Source organism: Denticeps clupeoides, chromosome 19 (genome assembly GCF_900700375.1).
Source record: "Denticeps clupeoides chromosome 19, fDenClu1.1, whole genome shotgun sequence".
In the NCBI taxonomy this organism is placed as follows: Eukaryota; Metazoa; Chordata; class Actinopteri; order Clupeiformes; family Denticipitidae; genus Denticeps; species Denticeps clupeoides.
In genome coordinates this window covers 5,710,230-5,733,333 of record NC_041725.1, presented here as the reverse complement: position 1 = coordinate 5,733,333, position 23,104 = coordinate 5,710,230, and the positions used below count along the sequence as shown (strand labels likewise).

The 23,104-nt window shown below is 44.7% G+C and overlaps 1 protein-coding gene across 1 annotated transcript in view; it reads left to right on the top strand.

The window, feature by feature from the left end:
- Positions 1-22,843, top strand: part of arhgap35a (Rho GTPase activating protein 35a) — a 58,315-nt gene extending 35,472 nt beyond the window's left edge. Inside the window, exons 2-7 of the mRNA XM_028961932.1 lie at positions 1,033-4,981; positions 7,351-7,492; positions 12,215-12,292; positions 15,413-15,544; positions 18,338-18,443; positions 19,708-22,843. Of these exons, the coding sequence (XP_028817765.1) occupies positions 1,253-4,981; positions 7,351-7,492; positions 12,215-12,292; positions 15,413-15,544; positions 18,338-18,443; positions 19,708-20,158 (4,638 nt within the window). The 5' untranslated portion in view covers positions 1,033-1,252 and the 3' untranslated portion in view covers positions 20,159-22,843. The remainder of the gene's footprint in view (positions 1-1,032; positions 4,982-7,350; positions 7,493-12,214; positions 12,293-15,412; positions 15,545-18,337; positions 18,444-19,707) is intronic.
- The last annotated feature ends 261 nt before the right edge of the window (positions 22,844-23,104 follow it).

Genomic DNA, 23,104 nt, shown 5'->3' with positions numbered 1-23,104 from the left:
TAGACATAATCATTGGAGCAAAAAATGGGTTTTTATTTAATTGTCAATTTATGCATACTTGTTTGGAAAGATTATTAATTTTATATTGACCATAGTCAGATTATGTTGGCACCAAAGATTATTTTGTGGCCGAGTCCAATCTTTATGCAGGTGTAGGAGGAAGTGGACCTGGAAGTGTGGGTGTGTTTGCTGCTTTGCTGAGGAAAGTTGTTGGTTTTAAATTGTGTATTGCGATTCTACAGAATGTCTTTTGGCCAGATTGTCTACCCATAGTCTAAATGCAACTCTTTTTCTGCCCCCTCTTATTTTTCCCACTTGCACAGTGTGCTCAGTGCTGGACTTTGAACTTTCTCTACGTCATTGTAGTCCAGGTCCCTGTTAACATATTCCCACGAAGACAAACTTGATTCTCCTAAAATTAAGTGCTTGTTGAGCCTCAACTGAAATTGATGTGTTAATGATAAACAGTAGTTTTATGTGTGCTGGACAAATAACTGAATGACCTGGGTGTGGATGTATGATACTCTACCCTCTGTTCAGAGATTTGTCTTATTATTCTTGCTGAGAAACATTGTCCCATAGCATTGATGCTCATGCATCGTGCATTATGCTCATGATTGTCTGAGTGTGTGTTACCGTGTGTCATGTATATAGGTGCAGCTTTTAGCACCAGCCAGTTTATAGGTGCCAATGGAAGGGATCTAGCCAGTTGGCTTTTCTTTTTCCAAAGGAGACCACTAAGACCTAAGAAAACAAATATTGTCAGGGGACTTTTTATATTACTTTTTTTTTTTTTTTTTTTTGGTCTTATTTAATTAAAGTTTTATATACCTTGAGTGTGTAAAACTGTGGTTATTTTAGGTTGTTTTAATAAATTATGTAATTTGTTTTTACAAATTTTATAAAATATTCAATGATGTTCAAGGGGTTTTACCAGCCTTACAAGATTTACTGACATCTTTATACATTCAAACCTAATTATTTCTGAATCATGAGTAAGATTTGTTGTCTTCTGTTTGTTTCCCTGTACAGGGTCAGTTCCAGACCGGGCAAACCAAGGACCAAATTCTGCTGTGATCTATAAATCTCCCAAGAGAAGAAGATGGATCAGGATAAGGAAGCTTCAGCTTAAGTTTCAGAACTCCCCTTCCCTGCTTTTTTTTTTTTAGAGCACCTGTATGGAAAATCAGCCCAGCAGTCTCCTCTCTAGAGCTTCTGGGAATGACAGGATGATTGTGTGCATCCATTTATAATGGCAAAAAAGCAAGATGCCCGGGCACCCACCTACAACCTGGTTGTGGTCGGTCTGTCTGGGACAGAGAAGGAAAAAGGGCAGTGTGGCGTGGGCAAGTCCTGTCTCTGCAATCGCTTTGTCCGGCCTAGTGCTGATGACTTTTACTTGGACCACACTTCTGTACTGAGCACTAGTGACTTTGGTGGCCGGGTGGTTAACAATGATCACTTCCTGTTTTGGGGTGAAACAGCACGAACGCTGGAGGAAGGAGCAGAGTGCCGTATGCATGTTGTAGAGCAGACAGAGTTTATTGATGACCAGACGTTCCAGCCACACCGTAGCACTGCCTTGCAGCCCTACATCAAAAGAGCTGCTTCAACAAAACTGGCATCGGCTGAAAAGCTGATGTATTTCTGCACAGACCAGCTGGGCTTGGAGCAAGACTTTGAGCAGAAGCAGATGCCTGAAGGCAAGTTGATGGTGGATGGGTTTCTCCTCTGTGTGGATGTGAGCAGGGGGATGAATCGTAACTTTGATGACCAGATGAAATTTGTCACCAACCTTTATAACCAGCTAGCTAAAACCAAGAAGCCAGTTGTGCTAGTCCTTACAAAATGTGATGAGGGAGTTGAGCGCTACATTAAGGACTCTCATACCTTTGCCCTTGCAAAGAAAAACTTGCAAGTTGTTGAGAGCTCTGCACGTTCCAATGTAAATGTTGATCTTGCGTTCCTAACCCTTGTGCAGCTCATTGACAAAAGTAGGGGCAAACCCAAAATCATCCCTTATTTTGAGGCACTCAAACAACAGAGTCAGCAGATAGCTTCTGCAAAAGATCGCTATGAGTGGCAGGTTAGCCGCATTGTAAAGAACCACAATGAGACATGGCCTAACATTAACCGCAGAATGCAGACCTCTTCTGAGTACAAAGAATATGTCTTCCTTGAAGGTACATCAAAAGCCAAGAAGCTGTTCCAACAACATGTGCACAGACTTAAACAGGAACACATAGAAAAGCGACGCAAAATCTATCTTACTACACTTCCACAAGCATTGAGCAACTTAGTGCCAGATTTGGATGAGATTGACCACCTCAGTTGGTCAGGAGTACAGAAGGTTCTGGAGACCAAGAGAGACTTCTCGAAGTGGTTTGTAGTGTTAGATGACACACCATGGGAGACTACACCCCATATAGACAATATGGAGGATGAACGGATCCCACAGGATCTTCTAGAGACTCCTGCAGCTGAAGCAATCTATGAGAGCCATTTAGAGCACCTACGTAATGAGCGCAAACGAGCAGAAATGAGGAGGGAATTCAAGGAAAAGCTAAGTGCTTCACCCTTTATCAGCCCTGGCAAGCCTTGGGAAGAAGCACGCAGTTTCATCATGAATGAGGAATTCTACCAATGGCTTGATGAATCTGAATACCTTGACATTTACAACAAACACCAGAAGGAAATTATCGATTATGCCAAAGAAGACTTCCAGGAACTTCTACTGGAATACTCTGAATTGTTTTATGAACTTGAGGTAGATGCCAAGCCCAGCAAAGAAAAAATGGGTGCAATCCAAGAAGTTCTTGGGGATGAGGCAAGATTCAAAGCTCTACAAAGACTTCAAGCTGAGAGGGATGCCCTTGTTCTGAAGCATATTCACTTTGTCTACCACCCCACCAAGGAAACCTGTCCCAACAGTCCAAACTGTGTTGACAGCAAGATAGAGCAGGTACTGGCCTCGCGATTTCCTACTCGTTACTCATTCTTTGATGGCAACTATAAGTCCCAGCTTGGTGAAGGCAAAGTGGAAAGGATTAACCTGGTCATTGTCGGCAAAGATGGATTGGCAAGGGAGATGGCCAATGAGATCAGGGCTCTGTGCACCAATGATGATCGATACATGCTTGATGGGAAAATGTATGAGCTGGCCTTGCGGCCCATTGAAGGCAACGTACGCCTGCCTGTCAATTTCTTTCATACACCTACTTTCATACCACATGGCTGCCTTTGTCTCTATAACTCTAAGGAGTCTTTGTCCTATGTTGTGGAGAGTATTGAAAGGGTCCGGGAATCAACTCTTGGCCGAAGGGACAACAGCCTAGCTATACTTCCCATGTCACTTCTTCTGGTCACGAAGCGTGGCGTTGGTTCTGTGGGGGACATTGGAGGTGAAACGGCACAGAGCCTGATCATACAGGGACAGCAAGTGGCTGGCAAGCTGCTGTGCAGTTACTTGGATCCAGCTTCACCAGGTGTCGGTTATGGACGTAATGTCAATGAAAAGCAAATAAATCAGGTTCTGAAGAGCCTTCTGGAATCCCGGAGATCCAATGTGAGTTTGGTCTGTGGCTCTCCTACATTGCAAACACCACTACCAGCTTTCAGGGACCATCATGCCCAGCAAGATTTAGAGGTAGACTTGCGGATAGTGTTGTGCCTCATGTGTGGAGATTCCTATGATGTGGACCAGTTATTGTCACCCTTTCTGCTGCCACAGCACTGCCGACCTGCTACTAGTCTTACCAGTGGAACATCAGTACTCCTGGAACTCAGCATAAGTGGCCAGAGGCAGAGTATAGATCTCTCCCTGCTTTCATATCATTCAACCTTCTCCTTTAGAAAGAGCCGACTAGTTCACGGATACATCGCAGTATATTCAGCAAGACGCAAAGCATCAATGGAAACTCTGTGTGCTTTTCTTTGCGAGGTGCAGGACATCATTCCTGTGCACCTTCTGGCAGTTGTGGAAAGTCAAGCTGACTTGAGTGATTCCGAGATTGTTTGTGAGCAAATTCACCAAGGCGAAGAACTGGCACATGAAATCGAGGCCCGTTTTAGCACTGTAGTGTGTGGGCCCGGTGGTGTTGTTGGAGGCTTACACAGAATAGACCTCTTCCAGCCTTTCCTCAAGGAGGTGGTGGAGAAGAGGACCATTGTAGAGGCCACACACATGTATGATAACGTGGCAGAGGCCTGCAGTACTAGCGAGAGCATTCACTCTCCTCGCTGTGGCTCACCAAGCCCCGTTACTCTGCTGGACTCAGAAGATGACGTGGAGCCGTCGCCCCCTTACCCTGTTCCCCGGGATGAAGGCTCTCTAGGTTCATACGGTGGAACTTTAAAGTTGTCTGACTTTGAGACGAGCGACACATTGTCAGTCATATCAGAGATGTTTGAGAGCAAAGCCAACATGAAAGTCCCCCCTCAGGTGCGTCCCAAACCAACAGTCACTTTTGAGTTCCGCAAAACTGGGTCCTATGTGGAACCAGCAGGCAATCGCCGCTCCCTGCCCCCTGTTACATGGGCTCCAAGCGGTGACAGTGGCTACGATCCCTCAGATTATGCTGAGCCCATGGATGCAGTGGCAAAGCCCAGGCTCACAGAAGAGGAAAATATCTACTCGGTTCCCCATGACAGCACGCAGGGCAAGATAATCACAATCCGCAATGCGAATAACGGTGGCGGAAATGGTTCCGACAGTGAGGCAGACAGCAGCTCCTTGGAACGCCGTCGCAAACTGTCAGCGCTTGGTGTGAAGCCACGTCTGTACCGCGACCGGTCAAAGCGCTTGGGCAAGTTTAGTAGCTTCCGCACCAGCTTCTCCATTGGCAGTGATGATGAACTGGTGGGTCCGCCAAAGACCAAGGAGGATGAAATGGGCGCATACAAAGGGGATAATTCCCTGAATGAGGAGGGAGAGGACACAAAGACAAAGAGACTCCTGAAGAGCCTGCGCAGAACTACAAAGGTACAGTGTTTTGTTCAAATATTTGTTTGCAGTTTTAAGATGTAACATTGATTTAAAAAAAAAAAAAAAAAAAAAAAACACAAGCATTTAATCAGTGTCACTCAAGAATGTTCCATTCTTTTTGCCCTGTGCCTCAGATGGGCCGCTTTATCCTGGATTAATTCAATGTACTAATCTCAAATTACTAACCTGCAGCCATAGCCTGATAGGGTGGGATTTATTTCTTTTCTTTTTTTTTTTGTGCGAGTTATTCTCCCATAAATCTGTCTGCAGCGAATCCAAATGGTATTTCAAAATGTCCTCTTCTGTGGTGTGCCATGGGTTTAATTTAGAACACTTTGCTTCTTTTTTTTTTTTTGTTCTCATTCGGATACAGATACAGGTTGATTGATGCCTTTGCTACTACATGTTCTGACAGTTCTGTTATAGAGCTGAACACTTCAGCAGTTTTTACTCTAATTTAGCTGTGTGGACAGTGAATAAAGTGCAGCAGTCACTTGGGGGTGATAACGTGCCCAATTTTCTGTGACTTTTGCCTCATAAATTTGACTCGAAGCTGTCACTGTCATCAGACTACAATGTAGGTTTACGCCAAATGACAGGCATAAATGTCAACAGTAAAGGGGAGCTTGTTATGTTTATTATTAGAGAAACTTGGGGAGGGAGAGAGCGAGATTGCCACTAATGTGGGTGTCTGAAGCATTGACACAGCCTACCCTGAGTTGACAGCACAGTGACAGTACTGTCTGCATTTGCTCCTTTTTAAAACCCATGTGGCACCTCGATGGCCAGTCAGGGTGAAGTGACCAAAGTGCTTCGCATTATCATATTGATGGTTTCATTATCCTATTACAGTCATTATGAGAGCATTTTCATATCATAACTGAGCATAACCGTTAATGCCCTCTGCCCCCTGACTGGCCTTAAAGAAACCAGTTAACAAGAACACAGCCCGCTTGGACCGTGCTTAGGTCAGAGATGAGCAAGACTTTCCTGTCGCTGACCGAAAGAAGCGCATGAATGCGCTCTTACGCGCCCTCTCTGTCTCTGACCTCCCCCTCCTCCCTCACCCTCAGGCATTCCTTTTCTGCCATGCTCTGCCGCGGGGTGAGGGAGCTGTAGGCCGGAAACGGTCCTCCCGCTGCCTTTTTAAAACCCCTCGCCCGACAAGAGGAATGCTTCAAATTCCTGCGTCACCTAGTTCCACTCGATCACTCCCATTAGTACTGCACCAGCGAGTAGAGGCACAGGACGCGGGGGGGGGTTGAGGAGAGATGTGGAAGTCTGAGTTTGGGTTACTCCTTTTCGAGAGTATGGTTCTTCAGGAATCTGTTTTTGTGAGGGAGGCTTTCCTGCTCCAGTTGCACATCCTGTCTCGGCTGAGGCTGGGGGGCGTCGGCCCATGGCATTTATGAACGAGACGCAGGCGGGAGCTGAACCTGGGATTTCAGAACGCAGGATTCCTGCAGTCGGGACCACGTGGCACGGTGACCCCCGGTGCTTAGTAAACACATTAAAATCACGTAACATCAGCGTGCCAGTAACTCTTCCACTGAAGCATAATTTAGAGAGCCGATTCCACCATGGGTGGCTGCATCTGGGGGTGGGGGGGTTATGTAAATAATTTGACTGAGGAGGAGGCTGGGCTGTTGAGACTTTTGACAGGAGTCGGTTGTGTGGTGAAAAAGGGAATTTCAGACACAGAACTGAGGACTATAGAGTCTATAGACTATAAAGAAAAAAATTCTGAAAGCTTTGGCCTGTTTTATTCTGCTCTCTGGAAATCCTAGTGGGAGCTTCCAGTTGTGCGTATACTACCAGTATATTCCCTCTGATGAAATATTCACTTTCACATGCATTAGAACTTTTGCAATGCTACTGCTATATTAAAAAGATGAAAGAAACACATTTGTTTGGTTGGAAAAGTGATTGTTGGCATGTTGCTAGGTTGTGTGCCTGTGATAGGGTAAAGAGTAGGTAAAGACCCCATCCTCCTCGAGGAGGAACGTTTCTCTAAAGCTCCGTTTCCACCAGTCGCTGAGTTAAAAAAAAAAAAAAAAAAAATAATCGCCCTGCAGCCATCTTCCCCACCATGTCATGTTACGTGACAGCTTGGCGAGGTGTTGCATAAACTGCTGCTTTGGAGGGCCACCTTTTTAATCGAGATTGAAAAGGGGCTGCACAGGGGATGGAGAGAATAAAAAAGGGGCATGACTTGGGAGCGCATTGAAGGTCAGGTACTGCCAGGCAGACGTTTAAGAGGGGTCACCTTCAGCGCAGACATTATCTCCTCGGGGAACGCGATTTTGCATTTCAGTGCGGTGGTTTTTGTTTCTGATTTGTGTCTTTCTTCTTCCTCCTCCTCTTAGAAACCGAGGACAAAGTCACGGCAGTCCATCCCCAAGACTCTGGAGAGCACCTACTTTGGCCTCCCGTTGGTCAGCGTGGTGTCTCTTGATCGGCCGATCCCCCTCTTCATTGAAAAGTGCATCCGCTACATTGAGGCTACAGGTAGGCGCGCTGACGCCAATCATCTATTTCAAGGATATTTATTCACATGGATAACATGCAGTAGGGGGTTATTCTCAAATTGCCCCATCTATTCAGAAACAGGTTCTGGGAAATACTTACAGGCAACACTGGAGCCAAAAGATGAAAGCTTCTGTTGGTCCTTCTGAGAACTAGAGTTGAGTTGCTTGTGGGCGTTCGCTTGGCACAGCGATGTCTGTCTGTCGAGGGAAAGACGAAAAGGGGGAAATCGTGAAGTAGACCCAGCATTGTACCACAAATCGTTGTATTTTTTTTTTTTAAACCTCTTGCAGCACACCTGGTTTCTGCTTGCTGCTGCTTTACATCTGACTTCAGCTCTGAAGTGCTGGAGAGAAATGGCATTGAAAATAATGCGTTTTCTGTGAAGTACCTGTCAAACATTTTGACACCCCCCAGTCTAGCTTAACACCCTTCAGAAAAATCTTTAAAACTGGAAGCGTATTTTGTGTTTTGAGCCGTAATGATCCATGCATGATTAATGTTAAATCTTTTGACTGGCAGTGTAGGTTGACTTGAATTGCGCTGTCTGCCTGTGACAGATTTCCTGTTCCTCCTCGCCCCTCCGTTTGGTCTCTGTTCGATAGAGAGGTGCAGTGGGTATTAAAGCATGTTAGAATGCCAGTCCTATGTGCTAATGTAATGCCATTCAATTAGATATAAAAAAGGAGCTTCAGTAAAGTTCAGGTTAAGGGATTAAACACTTCAGCCAGCATATTGTACTACTTTTTTTTTCGTCTTTCAGTTTAATTGTACAAATTATTGATCTGAAGAAAGCTGGGAACTGTTTTGAAATGATATATCGTTGTCTCTGGCAGGGTTAACAGGGGTTTTGCACGTTTTATACCCACCGTAGATGCCTGTGCAGGTCCTGTATGAAAGCAGCATGTTTGAGGACAATGATCCCTCTTATCTTCCCGGCCCACCAGTCCCTGCCTATCTTTAATGCAGGTTTCTGATGGGCTGACAGTAATGTGGTTTAACCTTCAGTCCCTCCGATGTCCTGCTTGTATTCATTTCGCTCTGTTTACCCAGGGTTCTTTGCCCAGTTTTGTGTCCACATTTGTGTCTAAAGCCTCACACACATTCGAGGGGAAAAAAAAAAAAAAAAAAAAACATTTGAAGATGCCCATGTTACCATATTACCGTACATACAGATTTCCTGAATGACTGTCTGTTTAGTTCATGCATTCAGCTCACCTACTGGGACGTTTGTTAGAATGAAGGGGGTGTGATGGCGTGCATGTTTACTTTTCCTCTCTCTCATTGCTTCAGTGCATCCCTCTGTAATCTCTAGGGCGATTAAACCCCCGTTCCCACATGCGGATTAGAGGCATGCGCCACTGGGACAACAAAATAAGAAGGAATAAACAGCATGGAACAACAGCACCTCCTCAGTGTGTCCTTTGCACAGCGCAGGTTGACCAAAAAATTCTGTGAAGTATACAGCAGCCCCACCCACTGGTACGGAAGACCCCCACTAGGGGGCAGAGATGAGTTGAGGGTTTCTTTCCTTTTAGCCTTGCTTCCTTTCATCTTTGTTCAATTTGACTTACTTGACATAAATCCCATTTCCTTCCTACTCTGTCATATGCTTGGGTGAAATCTTTTTGATCTCGCCCCATCCACACCTGCTCGTCCGTGTCATTCTCCTTTCTCAGGTTCTGTCCTTGGAATCATTGCCCTTACTCATGGTTTCTCACGTTATCAGTGGGAGCGTGTTTGGACTTGGTCGAATGGCATCTCACACGCTCGCTCTGGGAACGCAGTGGCATTGTGAGCCCCTTGTGGTAATTTTCTGCCTGATAGCTCCCTCATTGAGATCAGTATCGGAGAGCAGGAAATGAGAACAATCTTTTTGGGCCCAGCTCTTTTTGGAGCTCTTGGGGAGCAGTGCGTGCTGCAACAGCCCACGGCCAGATATGATGATAGCTGCCTGTTTTCCTCTCCATGCAGCTACTTGGTAAGATGGGCGAACTCTGTGTTCTCACGTTCTCCCACGGGAGCGTGTATACCGAAATCTGGCTCGGAGCGATCAGATTACAGTGATTATTGTCTTCACGGTGAAAAACAAAAGCATTCCTGATACGGTTGATTTGCAACCTCTTCATTTCTGAATGCCGGCGACTTCATTAGTCTCAGACTCAACTTGCAGCTCATTTTCATGCCACATTATGTAGCTTGCAGCAGCCGGAGGTGACCTCACTAGGGACCGGAATTCCAGCATGTGGGGCTCAGGCTGGCCTTTTATTGAGTTTAGTCACTTGATGCACACTTTTTTTTTTTTTTTTTTTTTCTTTGATGGAGGAGAGGAGGTGCAAGGGCGCTCCAGAGGAGTGACAGATGCTCTGGAAGAATGGCAGTGTGATGTTCCCATGGCAATCCATATCCTTCCTTCATCTCCGGCTGCCTCCTATACCAAAAATACATAGCTTGAGCTATTGTTCCAGCCCCTGGTACACATCCTGTCTCCTTTCAGTCATTCTGTTCCTTAATCAGATTTTACTCTTCCCTTTATATAAATAAAATTTAAATGTACATAATTTATATTTACAGAATTAATCAGACTCATTGCTATCAGTAGTAGGTGTAGTCTTAGAAAATATCAATACAGCAATATATCACAGTATTTTACAAGATTGTATTGTATCAATACAGGGGCATCAAACATCAATATTTCTGTATACAAATTAAGTCCACCGGGTGGTGCTGTCAAGCATTTTCTTTAGTGAGGTCAGCATAGATGAGAATCAGTGTGTGACTACAACCTCCACTCCTGTAGATGGCGCTGTATAGCTGGGAACGTACTGCTTGTGAAATTGCAAAACATGACCGGTTGATCTCACCATCTTGTATTTCAGCTCGGTTTTTACATTTTGATACTGTACATGAAGATGTATATGTAGAATATTGCAAAATGAAAAGTATCACAATATATAGTGATTGTAATTGTATCATGACCCATGTACCAGGATACATATCATATCACGAGATCCTTGCCAATACACACCCCTAATCAGTAGTGACAGGGACACAGCGGTAGTAAGTGGGGTTTGAACCTGGGACTCTGCTGGTAATCTACTGGTTCATAGGCAGGTGTCCTAACCACCAGGCAACCATCACCCAGAATTTAATACTAGATAATAGTACAAACGTTGTCCCTGGTGTCTGGTCCTCTGCTGTAGCAGTATTGCCTGATGAGTAGAGAGAAAGGGCAGTGAGAGGCCACGGCTCAGCATGGCTACCTGTTGCCCGTGGCCAGTTGACCTTGAGACGACTGTGAGTGAGTGAGTGTAGGATTACGACTGTGTTATCTCCTTAAGATGCATGAAAGCAAGACTTTGGGGGTAATTAAGAAAGCTGGGGGGCCAGAAACGGGTGGTAAGGATGTCTGCCATCGGATTTTGCTGCTCAGGCGCTGCTCTGAGGTCAGGCACAGCAGCGAGGTCCCGACCTTGGTTTCGGCATTAAATCCACACACACACACACACACACACACACACACACACACACACACACGCTTTCTGATGGACTGGTATCAACTGTGCATTGTTGTTGAGGGGAAAAGATATCTAGGCGGAATGAAGTGATGAAAAGAGGGTGGAGGAGGTATGGAGAAAGCAGGAGGACTTCCACGTATTGTCCTTGACCCCTGGAGTCCTGACAGGATGCGGCGGCTCTTCTCTCTCCGTTCCCCGAAACAGCCTGAGGCCTTATGGCTACAGTTGCTTTTTCTTTATTCCTCTTTTTATACTCTCTCTCTCTCTCTCTCTCTCTCTCACACTTGTTTCCTTTATGTTGTAATGTGCTATGGCTAGCTCACTCCTCCCACTTTGTCCTCTTCACCTCATCCTCCCCTTCACGGGTCCCTGGCAAGCGCTCCGGGACTGCCAACCTCCGACTCCTGCTGGGCAGATCATAAGGTGGCTGCCAATATGGTATGAAAATGATGGTAAAATCCACCCGTGTGGGTGATGCCGCCGTAATCTGTCTATCTGTTCTATCGGATTTTCTCCCTCCTCCTGCCGCTCCCTCTGTCTTTGCATCTGTTCCTTCCCCTCCTACCAAAACACACACACACAGACACACTCTCTCTCTCTCTCTCTCTCTCTCTCTCTCTCTCTCTCTCTCTCTCTCTCTCTCCATGCCTGTCAGCTTTTGAAAAGCTTTTGTGGGTAATTGATCGGTAGAAGGGGGTAATCGATGCAGTCTGCCTTGACTGCAAGCTGCCTCATTTCCGAGACAGTCTCTCACCTTCTTTCTTTCTCTATCGATGTGTGAGAGAGTGGGCCAGAGAGAGGAAGAGGAGGAGGGAAAAAAAAAAAGGCAAACGAGAGCAGGGGGAGAGAGAGAGCTGGCTTCAGGGCCAGAGAGGGTTCATGCACTCATTTTGTCATTTTTGCAAAAGCGGCCGCGGAGCCACAGAGGACTCGCCGCTCCGAGCACACGGCTGCAGTGGCGGCTAATTACGGCTTTGCTTGGTTTAAGCGTTAATTGACTGGGTTGTGGGGCCAGTGTTCTTGTCCTGTTGTTCTTATTCACACGCGCTCTCCGCCCTTTGTCTTCGCATGAGAAGAGTTGAGAGATTTGAATTCTACTCTTTAATACGACTCTGTATCTCTCTTTCTCTCTCTCTCTCTCTCTCTCTCTCTCTCTCTCTCTCTCTCTCTCTCTCTCTCTCTGCAGGGTTGAGTACAGAAGGCATCTACAGAGTGTGCGGGAATAAAGCTGAGATGGAGAGCTTGCAGAGGCAGTTTGAACAGGGTGAGTTGCTCCTGCTGCTCTACCACGCCCGCCACCACCCGGCCCTGACGTCATGGAACATGCGCACGCGCAAACACACACACACACACACACACACACACACACACACACACACACACACCCTCCAACAATAAAAGAAAAAAAAATCACTTTGTTGCACTACTGACTGCAGGCAGACGTGCCTTACACAACCGGAGGTGCGTAGTGACCGGTGGAATCTTGTCATCTGCTGACCCCTGCCTCTGCACGGTGGATGTGACCAGTGTGACTATGTGCGACAGCGGCTCGTGGCGGAGACGCGCACGCTGTGATGATGTGGCTAAACGGCGGTGGCATTCAGCTAGTAGCCACAGTGTAACGCCGCTTCTGTCGCCTGTTGCTTCAGCAGCATCCTACAGAGTTTAATCGTGTCGTGTGAGTGCGGTTGCTAAGCAGAGGCTTAAGAGGGGGGGGGGACAACACTGATGGCGCAGTAGATATGGTCAGTTGGTTGCATGTAAAATACGACATCTATGGGAACGTAACCGACTGTTGGGTGTGAAATATTTACGATTCAAATATCACTTTGCAGTAGCAGGGGGTGTTTGCTACTGTCACATTAGGGCTACACAGTTCATCAAATTAATCGTGTGCCACGATTAAATAATGATGGTAGTCGGCGATATTCAGATTTAACCAACCATCAGGGAGCAGACGAAAGCATAGACTGAGCGGCAAATTGTGACGAAGTGGGACGTGTGGCACCTGCAAGGAAGTGTCCCTCATTTGGGGTTGAAAAAGTGGCCCATATCCCTAATAGATATATACACCATAAATATAAATACTATATGTCGCATTCAACCTCTCAGCATTCAGCTCCCAGCTCGTCACCGATCTCTGATAGTATGAGCAAAGATGCCGGACGGCCGTAATTGCCAGCGAGCGAAGAATCAATGCATAACATAAGTAAGATTTTATTTCTCATCTTGTATGTTAAGAAATGTTGTGATTTTGACGAATAAAGTTATTCACGTTACAGACCAGAGCATCTGTTTATCACCCAAAATCTGAAAAATAATATTAATTGTGGTTAATAATTGTAATTACAATATTCATAAAAATAATTGTGATTCTAGTTTTGGCCATAATAGTGTAGTCCTATGTCACATCAAGTAGCTTTTATAAAAAAATTATCAGATTCAAACAAGATAGGACTGCTTGCTAGTTATCTGAAACTACCTTTAAAACTGGAAAATCCCCCTCATTCTGTCAGTATGACCGTACCCACTACGTATTTCGTAGCACCTCTCAAATATCCCTGGAGTGATTTAGGAAAACCATTTGTGTCTTGATGATGGGGATGATTGTTGTTCGTGCATTGCTTTTTAAAAATTCTTAATTTTATATCTTCTGGCTGATTACATGCGAAATAATAGCGCCCTATCTGTGCTGATCAGAAGATGATTTCCCACCAGGGTTGTCCAATGGTTACAATGCAACCATGTTATGATTCGTTGTGCAATCTTTTTTTTTTTTTCATATGATGAAACTGATACCATATAGACTCAGCATCATTTATATTATGCTCCCATTGTCTGGACGTGCAACATGGGCTTACGTTCTCTTGTAAGTGTCAGTATTCACTGATTTATTATCCACTGTTACAGCAGAGACAAAGACTCATCAGTTCTTCTGTTTGCGATTTGCTGAACCAGCTAATTAATAACGTTTTTCTTACAGTCAGTATTCCTGGTGGTTAGATGTACGGTGAAAGTGGCCGTCTGTGTGCCAGGATGAAGCTTGGGTGAAGTCCGGCCATGTTTGTTAGGGGTTGTTTAATTACCTGCAGATTGGCTTGGCAAGCGTGGGCTTGCCTGCGTGCGGCTCAGCCCGGTCTGAACTCATCACAGCTGAAGGCCTCCGTCCGATCGATGGGAGGCTCTGCGCGCTGACGTGACGGTACAATTACGGTACAATTACTGCGGAAATTGCAGCGCAGGTATCCGATAGCCACGGGACGAACCATTAACTGACCCACACTTAGCCATTACACCTGAAGTGAAGTCTGCACTGACGCTGACAGATCTGGGATCAGAATTCAACACGATATTCTGAACAGGCCATTTACTACTCATGCCAAATATCTGCGTTTTTTTAGTTCCATATTATATTGTTCCAGTGTTTTGATGTGTTCCATGTCCTGTACTGTCCTGCTGCCGTTGAAACAGAAGGCTTTTTGGCGGTGTTATTTTGCTATTTTGCTTGTTCATTTGTTCAATTTATTTCCAATAAGTAGTTGAATTTCATTTAAACGACAGTAGAGAACATAACTAGATTGTTAACAACATTTGGTTAATGTTTGTTTATTTATTAATTTTCTTCACCTCATCTCCTGGATCCGTCTTTTTAGATGCACAGCTCTCCTGTACTCAGCAAGCACCAAAGCACAACGCAGGGTGTTACTACTCACAGCGGCTCGGCCGCGAAACCTGGAAGATGTGACACTGGGTTATATATATTTCAAATGCTGTCAGTCTGCCTCTGTGGTGTTGCCTCAGTGTGTTACTGCGTGGGGGAAGACTGGGTTGCAAAGACAGCAGAATACTGGCATCATGAGCTTACATTATTATTATTGATTGGCTCCATGGCCAGTTATTAGTAAGAAAGTAGATCGATGACCAATATCTGGAATCATTTACATTTACATTTACGGCATTTATCAGACGCCCTTATCCAGAGCGACTTACAATCAGTAGTTACAGGGACAGTCTCCCCCTGGAGCAACTTAGGGTTAAGTGTCTTGCTCAGACACAATGATAGTAAGTGGGATTCGAACCCGGGTCTTCTGGTTCATAGGCGTGTGTCTTACCCACTAGGCTACTACCACCCTCTGGAATCAAATACATATTTAAAAAAAAAAAATAAATAATTCAATGAACTTGCTGCAGTCTGCATGTCCATATGTAGATTTCAGTTAGTCCTAGAGATCATTTTAATGATCAGACATCAGATTAAAGAGCGAAAAAATTCTATTCAATTCATAATTTAAAATAATTTACTTTGCAGCGTTTGTGCCTAAGACTAACAGCACTACATTGTGTGGTGCCACACGAATAAAATCTCCCTATCTCTCTTCCTCAGATCACAACCTGGACCTTTTAGAAAAGGACTTCACTGTGAACACGGTGGCCGGAGCCATGAAGAGCTTCTTCTCTGAGCTGCCAGACCCTCTGGTGCCGTACAACATGCAGCTGGACCTGGTTGAAGCCTACAGTAAGTGTTTGTGGGGGAGGGTGGTGCTAAAAGCATGCAGCTGGTGTGAGTTTGGGGAATGGATAGAGGAGGGGTTATGTGCTCAGCAAGCTCTTACTGTTAAATCAGGGTTGGGTCATAACAGGATATGTAATGGCGGTTCTCTGTTCTGTGCTCATTTCACATGACCTTTGACAAGGACGTATTTAGAATAAACTTACTTGGTTAAAACAAACAAGGACATTTTTTTAGAATACATCTCGTGTATTCTAAAAAAATATTCTGATATAGATGAGAAAAAATAAAAAAAATAAAGTTGAAGCTGAAATCCCAGTTGTGTTTTCCGGGATGGTTGTGATTGATGGATGGAAGTCACTCTTCCTTTAGTAAAAGCAATTTTTTTGTCTGTAAATGGCATGGGTGTGTGCACATTGTTGGTGTTTTTCTGGTCCGGTATACTGTGGTGTCAGTTAGAGGGCAGCTGTGTTCCTCTGCCAGTGAAGAAGTGAGAATCTGGTGAGAGAAACAGAAACAGAAAATCGATTGTGGGGCAGGTGTGGAGCAGAGGTGGTGTGTGTGTGTGTGTGTGTGTGTGTGTGTGTGTGTGCATATTATAGTCTGACATGTAGTCTGACATGGTTACTGAAGTAGTGAGTCCATCTTCACTGCAGTCTGTCTCACAAAGATTTGTCATACATTGTAGGTGTACAAGTTGAAGAACATAGTCTTATGGGTAATGATAAGCTAATGCAGATTTTTGAATGACAGAGCCGTACGACAACAAATCAGCAGTTTTATAAACATATACTGAATCTTGCACTGACCTTGGAGGCCAGAATCTCAAGTTGTCCTTTTCCAGAGCAACAGCATTTATTAGTTATTCAATTTTAAAATCTGTCAAATTCTATTGAAACAGGCCTTTACAACTTTTGCTGTCATTTTTCATTATTGCAAGGGTGAGTATGTGTTTGTGCCAGTGGCATAACAATTATGCTTCCAGATTGTCTCCAAAAGCCACATAGAAGAAAGTAAGAGTAGAACCCAGAGGTAGTACCTGCTGGATGGTAGCCACAAAAGAAAATGTTTATTGCGACAATTTATTGCTGCCACTTAAATACACAATATATGCAAAAACTAAATCTATTAAGTGAGTAACCAATGCATCATCGTGCACCATGTTCAGTGTGTGGTGAAATTGAAGTGCCGCAGGTGCCACACTCTGATGCCTGAAGCTGTACTGAAAGACAACAGATATGTTATTTGCATTCAACAGCAGCACAGGCTGTGAAATAGGCTTTAGTGAGAGAGCGATTTTTTTCTATGCTATGTAGCTATTTCAACTATAGTTTTGTCACAATGATTGTTTTTTGTAATTAAAATGTAATAACTTGTTACAACACATTTCAATTAAAAGTGAAATGATAATAGATGTATAATGTACATCATGGGCTTGCCTAGTCAATTTAGCTGCTTTGTTCAGTCTTTTATTTCAGTCAATTTCACAATCTTTCAGCAATGAGTTCTGATGAGCCCTAAAACACACTCTCACCTTCAAAAGCATGTTAAAACATGAAGGAACCTTTCTTGTAAATGGTTAAGAATTAATAAATGGTATAACAGGACTTTAAGCAATGCCTTTTGCCCATGGCAATTTTATTTTGTGCTCTCGCATGACCAAACAGGTTTCAGGGCCATGACCCACACAGGCGGGTTGAAAATGGAATTACTCCCGACCTAAAATGTTAATGGAGACATTTTCTAAACAGTTTGTCTACTTTGTTGTGTCATCTCACGGCGTTACTGATGTGTTGGGGTGTCGGGGGAACTGAGCAAGAGAGCAGAGGATGGAATTATGAGATGATTTAAATCATTTATACGTTTTGAAGGTGCAGCTGCAGGAGTACTGACCAGTCAGCCTTCAACTTCTCAGGTTTCGTGTAAGAATGGCCTGAGGCTCTGACTATATTAGGTTGACGAGGTAATATGAACAGCCTGCGCCATATTAAGTCAAAGTAAAAGACTGCAGTACCCGAAAAAGTAACTCCCCAAAGGCTCGGATAGACATGAATATTTTGAAATTTCAATTATATATGCCTTATTTGGTACAGGATGACTTACAATTTTTTTTCTGTAGAAGCTTCTGGCAGTTAAGAGTCTAAAAAAAAAAAAAAAAGACCACAGCAATATCTCTGCATAATCCGATTTTCCTGTCACAGTCTACAGGATTAACATCTTAAGTTCCAAGACAAGTTCACATTCAGTATTAAAAACGATGTATTTAAAAACATAGCTGTCATATTTAAATATATCACAGTACACTAATTCGATTCAGATTCTGTCAAACAATAAACAGTATTGCTGTAGAAGTTTCTCCCACTTTACTGCATTGCACAGGAAGTGTCCCCCCCAAATCCAGCAGGCCTCGTTAAACCTGGCACCCCAGATCGATATCCATCGCCAGTTTTCAGCTCTGCTGGGTAATTCATTCAACACCCAAGTCCTCTGCCGGTCCACAGTGGACCCGGGGTGCAGTGGGGCTTGTGGTCTCATTTGGGGTCTTCACACTCACTGCCAGGCTACACCCTACTTTGTGATTGGCTGATACTGTTAACAGGAGGCAAGTTTTGCCTCATGTGTGTTTGTGTGTGTGTGTGTGTGTGTGTGTGTGTGTTCGGTAGAGGGGCAAATCTTTATTCTTACTTGTGTGTGTTCTGATTGGTTGGTATCAGTGCAGTGAGTAAACATGCATGTGTTGAATGAGGTTGTGAATCCTGTAATTTGTACATTTCTGTGTGATTGTTGCTTCTCCTGCAGAGATTAATGACAAAGAGCAGCGCTTTCACGTCATGAAGGAGGTGCTTCGCCGTTTCCCCCGGGAGAACTACGATGTCTTCAAATACGTCATCAGCCACCTCAACAAGTGAGTAGCCTCCCTGACGCTCAGTAAATCAGTGTTTGGGGAATACAGTTATATTTGACGGCATTACATCATTTCATTACAAATCTGTTACGTGCTGGAGGAAAAGGTGTCAATATCTACTTAAATGGTACACTCAGTGCCTATAAAAACTCCTGCGATCGGGTTAGGTTTCTTAGTTGAATGTGACGAGTCGCCGGTCCTGACATGGAACCTGTGGCTTTCAGGTTGCAGGATACAGTTCCAGCATCCAATCACTATGCCAGCAGTTACACTACTATTACATTTTAAGTAGGCTAACTTGTAATTTTTACAAATAACATTTCCAAAGTAATCTTCCCAACACTGCATTTAATATATGTTTATGGTATCATGCATTTGCTAGGAAAGCACTGATACCACTTATCCATACGGTGCACGTTGCAGTTATAGAGAAAATATGCAGGCTTATGTGCTAATTATATAAATTGAATAGGCTTTGATAAGCAGTCCGTTACGAAATGTCGCTGCCATGATTTCAGTACGGTTGTTGGAAGGCCTTTGTTCACATGCTGGTTTAAAAGTAAAGTTAAAGTGAAGTGATTGTCACACGTGATACACAGCAGCACAGCACACAGTGCACACAGTGAAATTTGTCCTCTGCATTTAACCCATCCCCCTGAGTGAGCAGTGGGCAGCCATGACAGGCGCCCGGGGAGCAGTGTGTGTGGATGATGCTTTGCTCAGTGGCACCTCAGTGGTACCTTGGCAGATCGGGATTCGAACCAGCAACCTTCTGATTACGGGGCCGCTTCCTTAACCACTAGGCCACCACTGCCCCACTGGTTTTTGCTGCCATGCACTGACATGGAAATGTTGATGATCCTTAGTCGCAAATGACATTTTTGAACAATGAAAGAGGATCCTTTTATTTCCTTTTGGAAAGAAAAGTCACCATCAAAAAACCTGTAAATAGCGGCTCTGTGTCTTCACCCGCTGCCATACCGACAATTTCACTCTTCTGTCTGTGCTGTACACTGGCTGAAGAGTGCTGCTGTACACTGGCTGTCACAGATTCTTCCATCAGGTGTAGGTATTGGGGGAATTGGGTTCAGTATTGGGTCAAAACTTGATCACGTTGTCAGTGAGACCTGTATATTTCTGCTTAGAATGCTGTTTTTGGTGTATTTACCTCGCAGATCCAGAGACCGTCCTCTCTACATGCTGCTCCTCGTGCTCCTGGCATCTGACTGTGACTGATTTGAATTTTTTTTTGTGTGTCTTTCAGGGTCAGCCTGAATAACCGGCTGAACCTAATGACCAGCGAGAACCTCTCCATCTGTTTCTGGCCAACGCTCATGCGTCCAGACTTCACCACCATGGATGCGCTGACGGCCACGCGCTCCTACCAGACAATCATCGAGAGCTTAATCCACCAGTGTGCTTACTTCTTCTACAGTCAACCCTTCGTGGACACCCCCAGCGGCCTGGCCGGCTTACCGGGCTCCCCCACTGCCACGTTATCGCTCGCCTCGTCTGCTGCCGGCCCCGCCCACCACAGCATAGGCCCCGCCTTCTCCTGCTACCAGCCGCTCACCCCGCCGGTCATCCCGCCGTTTGCACCGCCTCAGCAGCAGCAGCAGTCTCCTCCCCACTCCCCACCTCCCACACCTCAGTCCCCCATCCAGAGCCTGCTGCCCCCGATGCACCACCCACCGGCCGAGCAACAAACGCTGTGAATGAGAGAGAGAGAGAGAAGGACTGACTGGGAGACGCTGGGAGATGTGGAGAGAACGTAGATAGACTAGAGGGATTTTTGCCAGATTGAGTCAAAGAGAAGCAAGAGATTTTTTGACTGTTTGAGCCACTTTAACAACACTTTGTCCTTCCTGTGCCGAGATTTATGCCAACAGCAGAACTTTCCGCTGCAGCTTTCTCCTCATCACTTCTTCCTATACTTCTTCAGAGAGTGACACACACACACACACACCTCCCCTCCAAAACCCTCCACCTCTAGCAGGCAGAGTGACTATGTGGGGTTTAAGTGCAGTGCACCCCCATACAAAGGTGACTGAAGGAGGGTCGAAGCGGAACTGCAGGTTGACGTTTACCCCATTTTTTTTTTATTGTTGTTTTTGTCAAGTTAGTGGTGACCACAGTCCCACGGTCTCACTACCCACCCAACCACACCCTACGCGAACATAGGTGAAGGTAGAGTGTCCCCTGGTCATGAAGAAGACCACTACAGTCACTATTGTTCCTTTTTTTTTTTTTTTTTGACCACTGCTCCTTGGAGTTTTGTTTTAAAAATAGAAAAAAAAGCCACTTTTTGGTTGTTATGGCAACTGTCACCACCAGGTTCCTCGCCTCTTCTCCGAACCAACAGAGAAGATGGAGCAAAGAAAATCATGACAAACTGGATCCGTTCTACTGAGATCTTGGCTCACGCCTCACGCACAGCATCATGGGATTTGAAAAATGATTCTTCTGCCACCCTGCATTCCTCTTTTAATATTTTCGACTGTAGTGTGCCAGAGCCTCCAGAACGAAGCTGTAACATTTTTTTAGATATACATACATATATATATATATAAAGTTCAGAATGTCTTCATAAACCTTTCCACCGTCCTCCTCGCCTCCACTATGGACCAGGCGACTTCCTGATTCCCTGCCGGTATTCTCTCAGCTCAAGGGAAGTCCCGCCCATTTCTGATGGCCACCTCAGCTTCCAGCCTTTTCTGTGCTTCCTGCTTAAATGGGATTCGTGTCTTTTGACAGGAGGAGGGCACATTGGGAAGGAGGAGCGCTTTTAGGGACGACGGAGGGCAGCGTGCTGCTGGTTGCACGTGGCTGACATGCGAAGCGTGGAGAGAAGTGATAGAGTAGGATGGCTACCTCGAGCCGTCCCGTTTATCTTAATGGGGTTGGTGCCGCCTTGTAATTAAGATGCCAGATGAACTTAAAAGCATTAGGCCGCGTCGTTATAAATTGCTCCGCCCGAGGGATATTTGTCTGAGAGCACGACCAGGAGCTGATAAGAGAAGATGTTTGGGGAAGGTCACCGTGTGTTGGGAGCTCTGCAGCCTCTCTGATTGGTTGTCAGATGCGAAGAATCAGGCTGAAGTGGGTGTGGGGTTTTTTTTTTTTTTTTTCTGTTGTTGATGTGAGATGAGGTCTCTGCCGCCAGAAAGGATTTTATTTTTCCTCTTTGAGTCAGTCAGCTCCTCTTCTCCGACTTCGCCAGCTTCTGCTCTGCGGGGAGAGCAAAGACACAGAAGGAAGTTGGAGTAGGAAACGTAGAGAACGATGATTTAGTGAAAATACCGCTCTTCTGCTGTGGGAATGTTAACGTTTGCGTAGTGGGATCATGGCACAGTTGATTTGTTCATCTTAATCTTGTTCTACGGATTATAATTGAAAGCGTGACCTGTTAAGGGTCAGAGAGATGAAATATAAGCTCCACCCCTCTCACTTCTCTCCCTGCTCCTTCAGACACTCGCTTTTACAACAAAACCATTCCTGGCCAATCAGTGTCAGGCGACTGCTCTTACTCCCCGGCTTCCTCCTGTCAATCAGCGCCATTGTTGAGCTCTGATTGGCCGATAGTTAATGGTCAGAAGAATTGACTTGCCTGTTCCGCGGTCCCCTCCCTTTCTGTACTCGGTTTGATGTTCCTCTGTGAGAGCACATCTGAGTGTGGTATGTTTTGGGAAAAACGGAGGGAGAACCGTGGCGGTTCTCCTTTTGGTACTTTTTGCATTTTGAATGCCATATTTGTTGCATTCTCTGTCTATATCAATGTGTTAATATTGGAAAAAAAAGAAATAAAAAGAAAGACTGTGAGCCGCAGCCAAAGACTGTGCAACAAAGGGTGGGGGAGACGGACAGAAATGCTACAACATGGAAAACACTTGTATTAAAATGTGACTTTGGTTCTGCGATCGTATGTGGCTGCATCACTTTGTTCCCTTATTTTTGCAATGGTGACAGATTGTTAAGTTAAATGAGAAACAAGCAAAACTATATTCAGCTGGTTGTTTATTTGTAAACGGTTGTTAGGGGGTCTAACACTTTGCCCTTTAGTGAATGGTGATAGAAAAAAAAAAAGGTTTCTTTTTATGTTTTATTTTAATAATAATAATAATAAAAAAAGATACAGACCATTTTTTAACAATTTTTGTGAATGGTGTTAAGGCCAACAATGTAGTGCATGATTCAAACCCAATTCAGGGAGAGGGGTCCACCACTCTCAGTATTTAAAAAAAAAAAAAAAAAAAAAGATGAAATGAAGTAAAAGATGCATTGCAAAAATCATGTCATTATTTGCTACAAGTATGAAAATTAGTCTCAGTGGGAACAGTGTGTAAGAGATCAGGCCTTATGTAAGTGAGCTGTATTATAGTTAATAAATCAATCTTGTAAAATCTGCCTCCGGTTTGTTTTTTCCTGTAACATCGAGTTTTACCTTTTAATACCTGAAGTCGTGTAAGCTTGTCCTGTGGAAGCATTTAGCGTCGCAGAAGTAGCTCCCGATGATGTCACAGGGTCTGTTTCCAATTAGCACAGACAGGGGCGTGGCTGGTGGAGCCTGTTCCGGGACACTGACTGCAGAGTACACACACACACACACACACACACCATTCACTCACAGACTTACACCTACGGTCAATTCAGATCCAATCCAC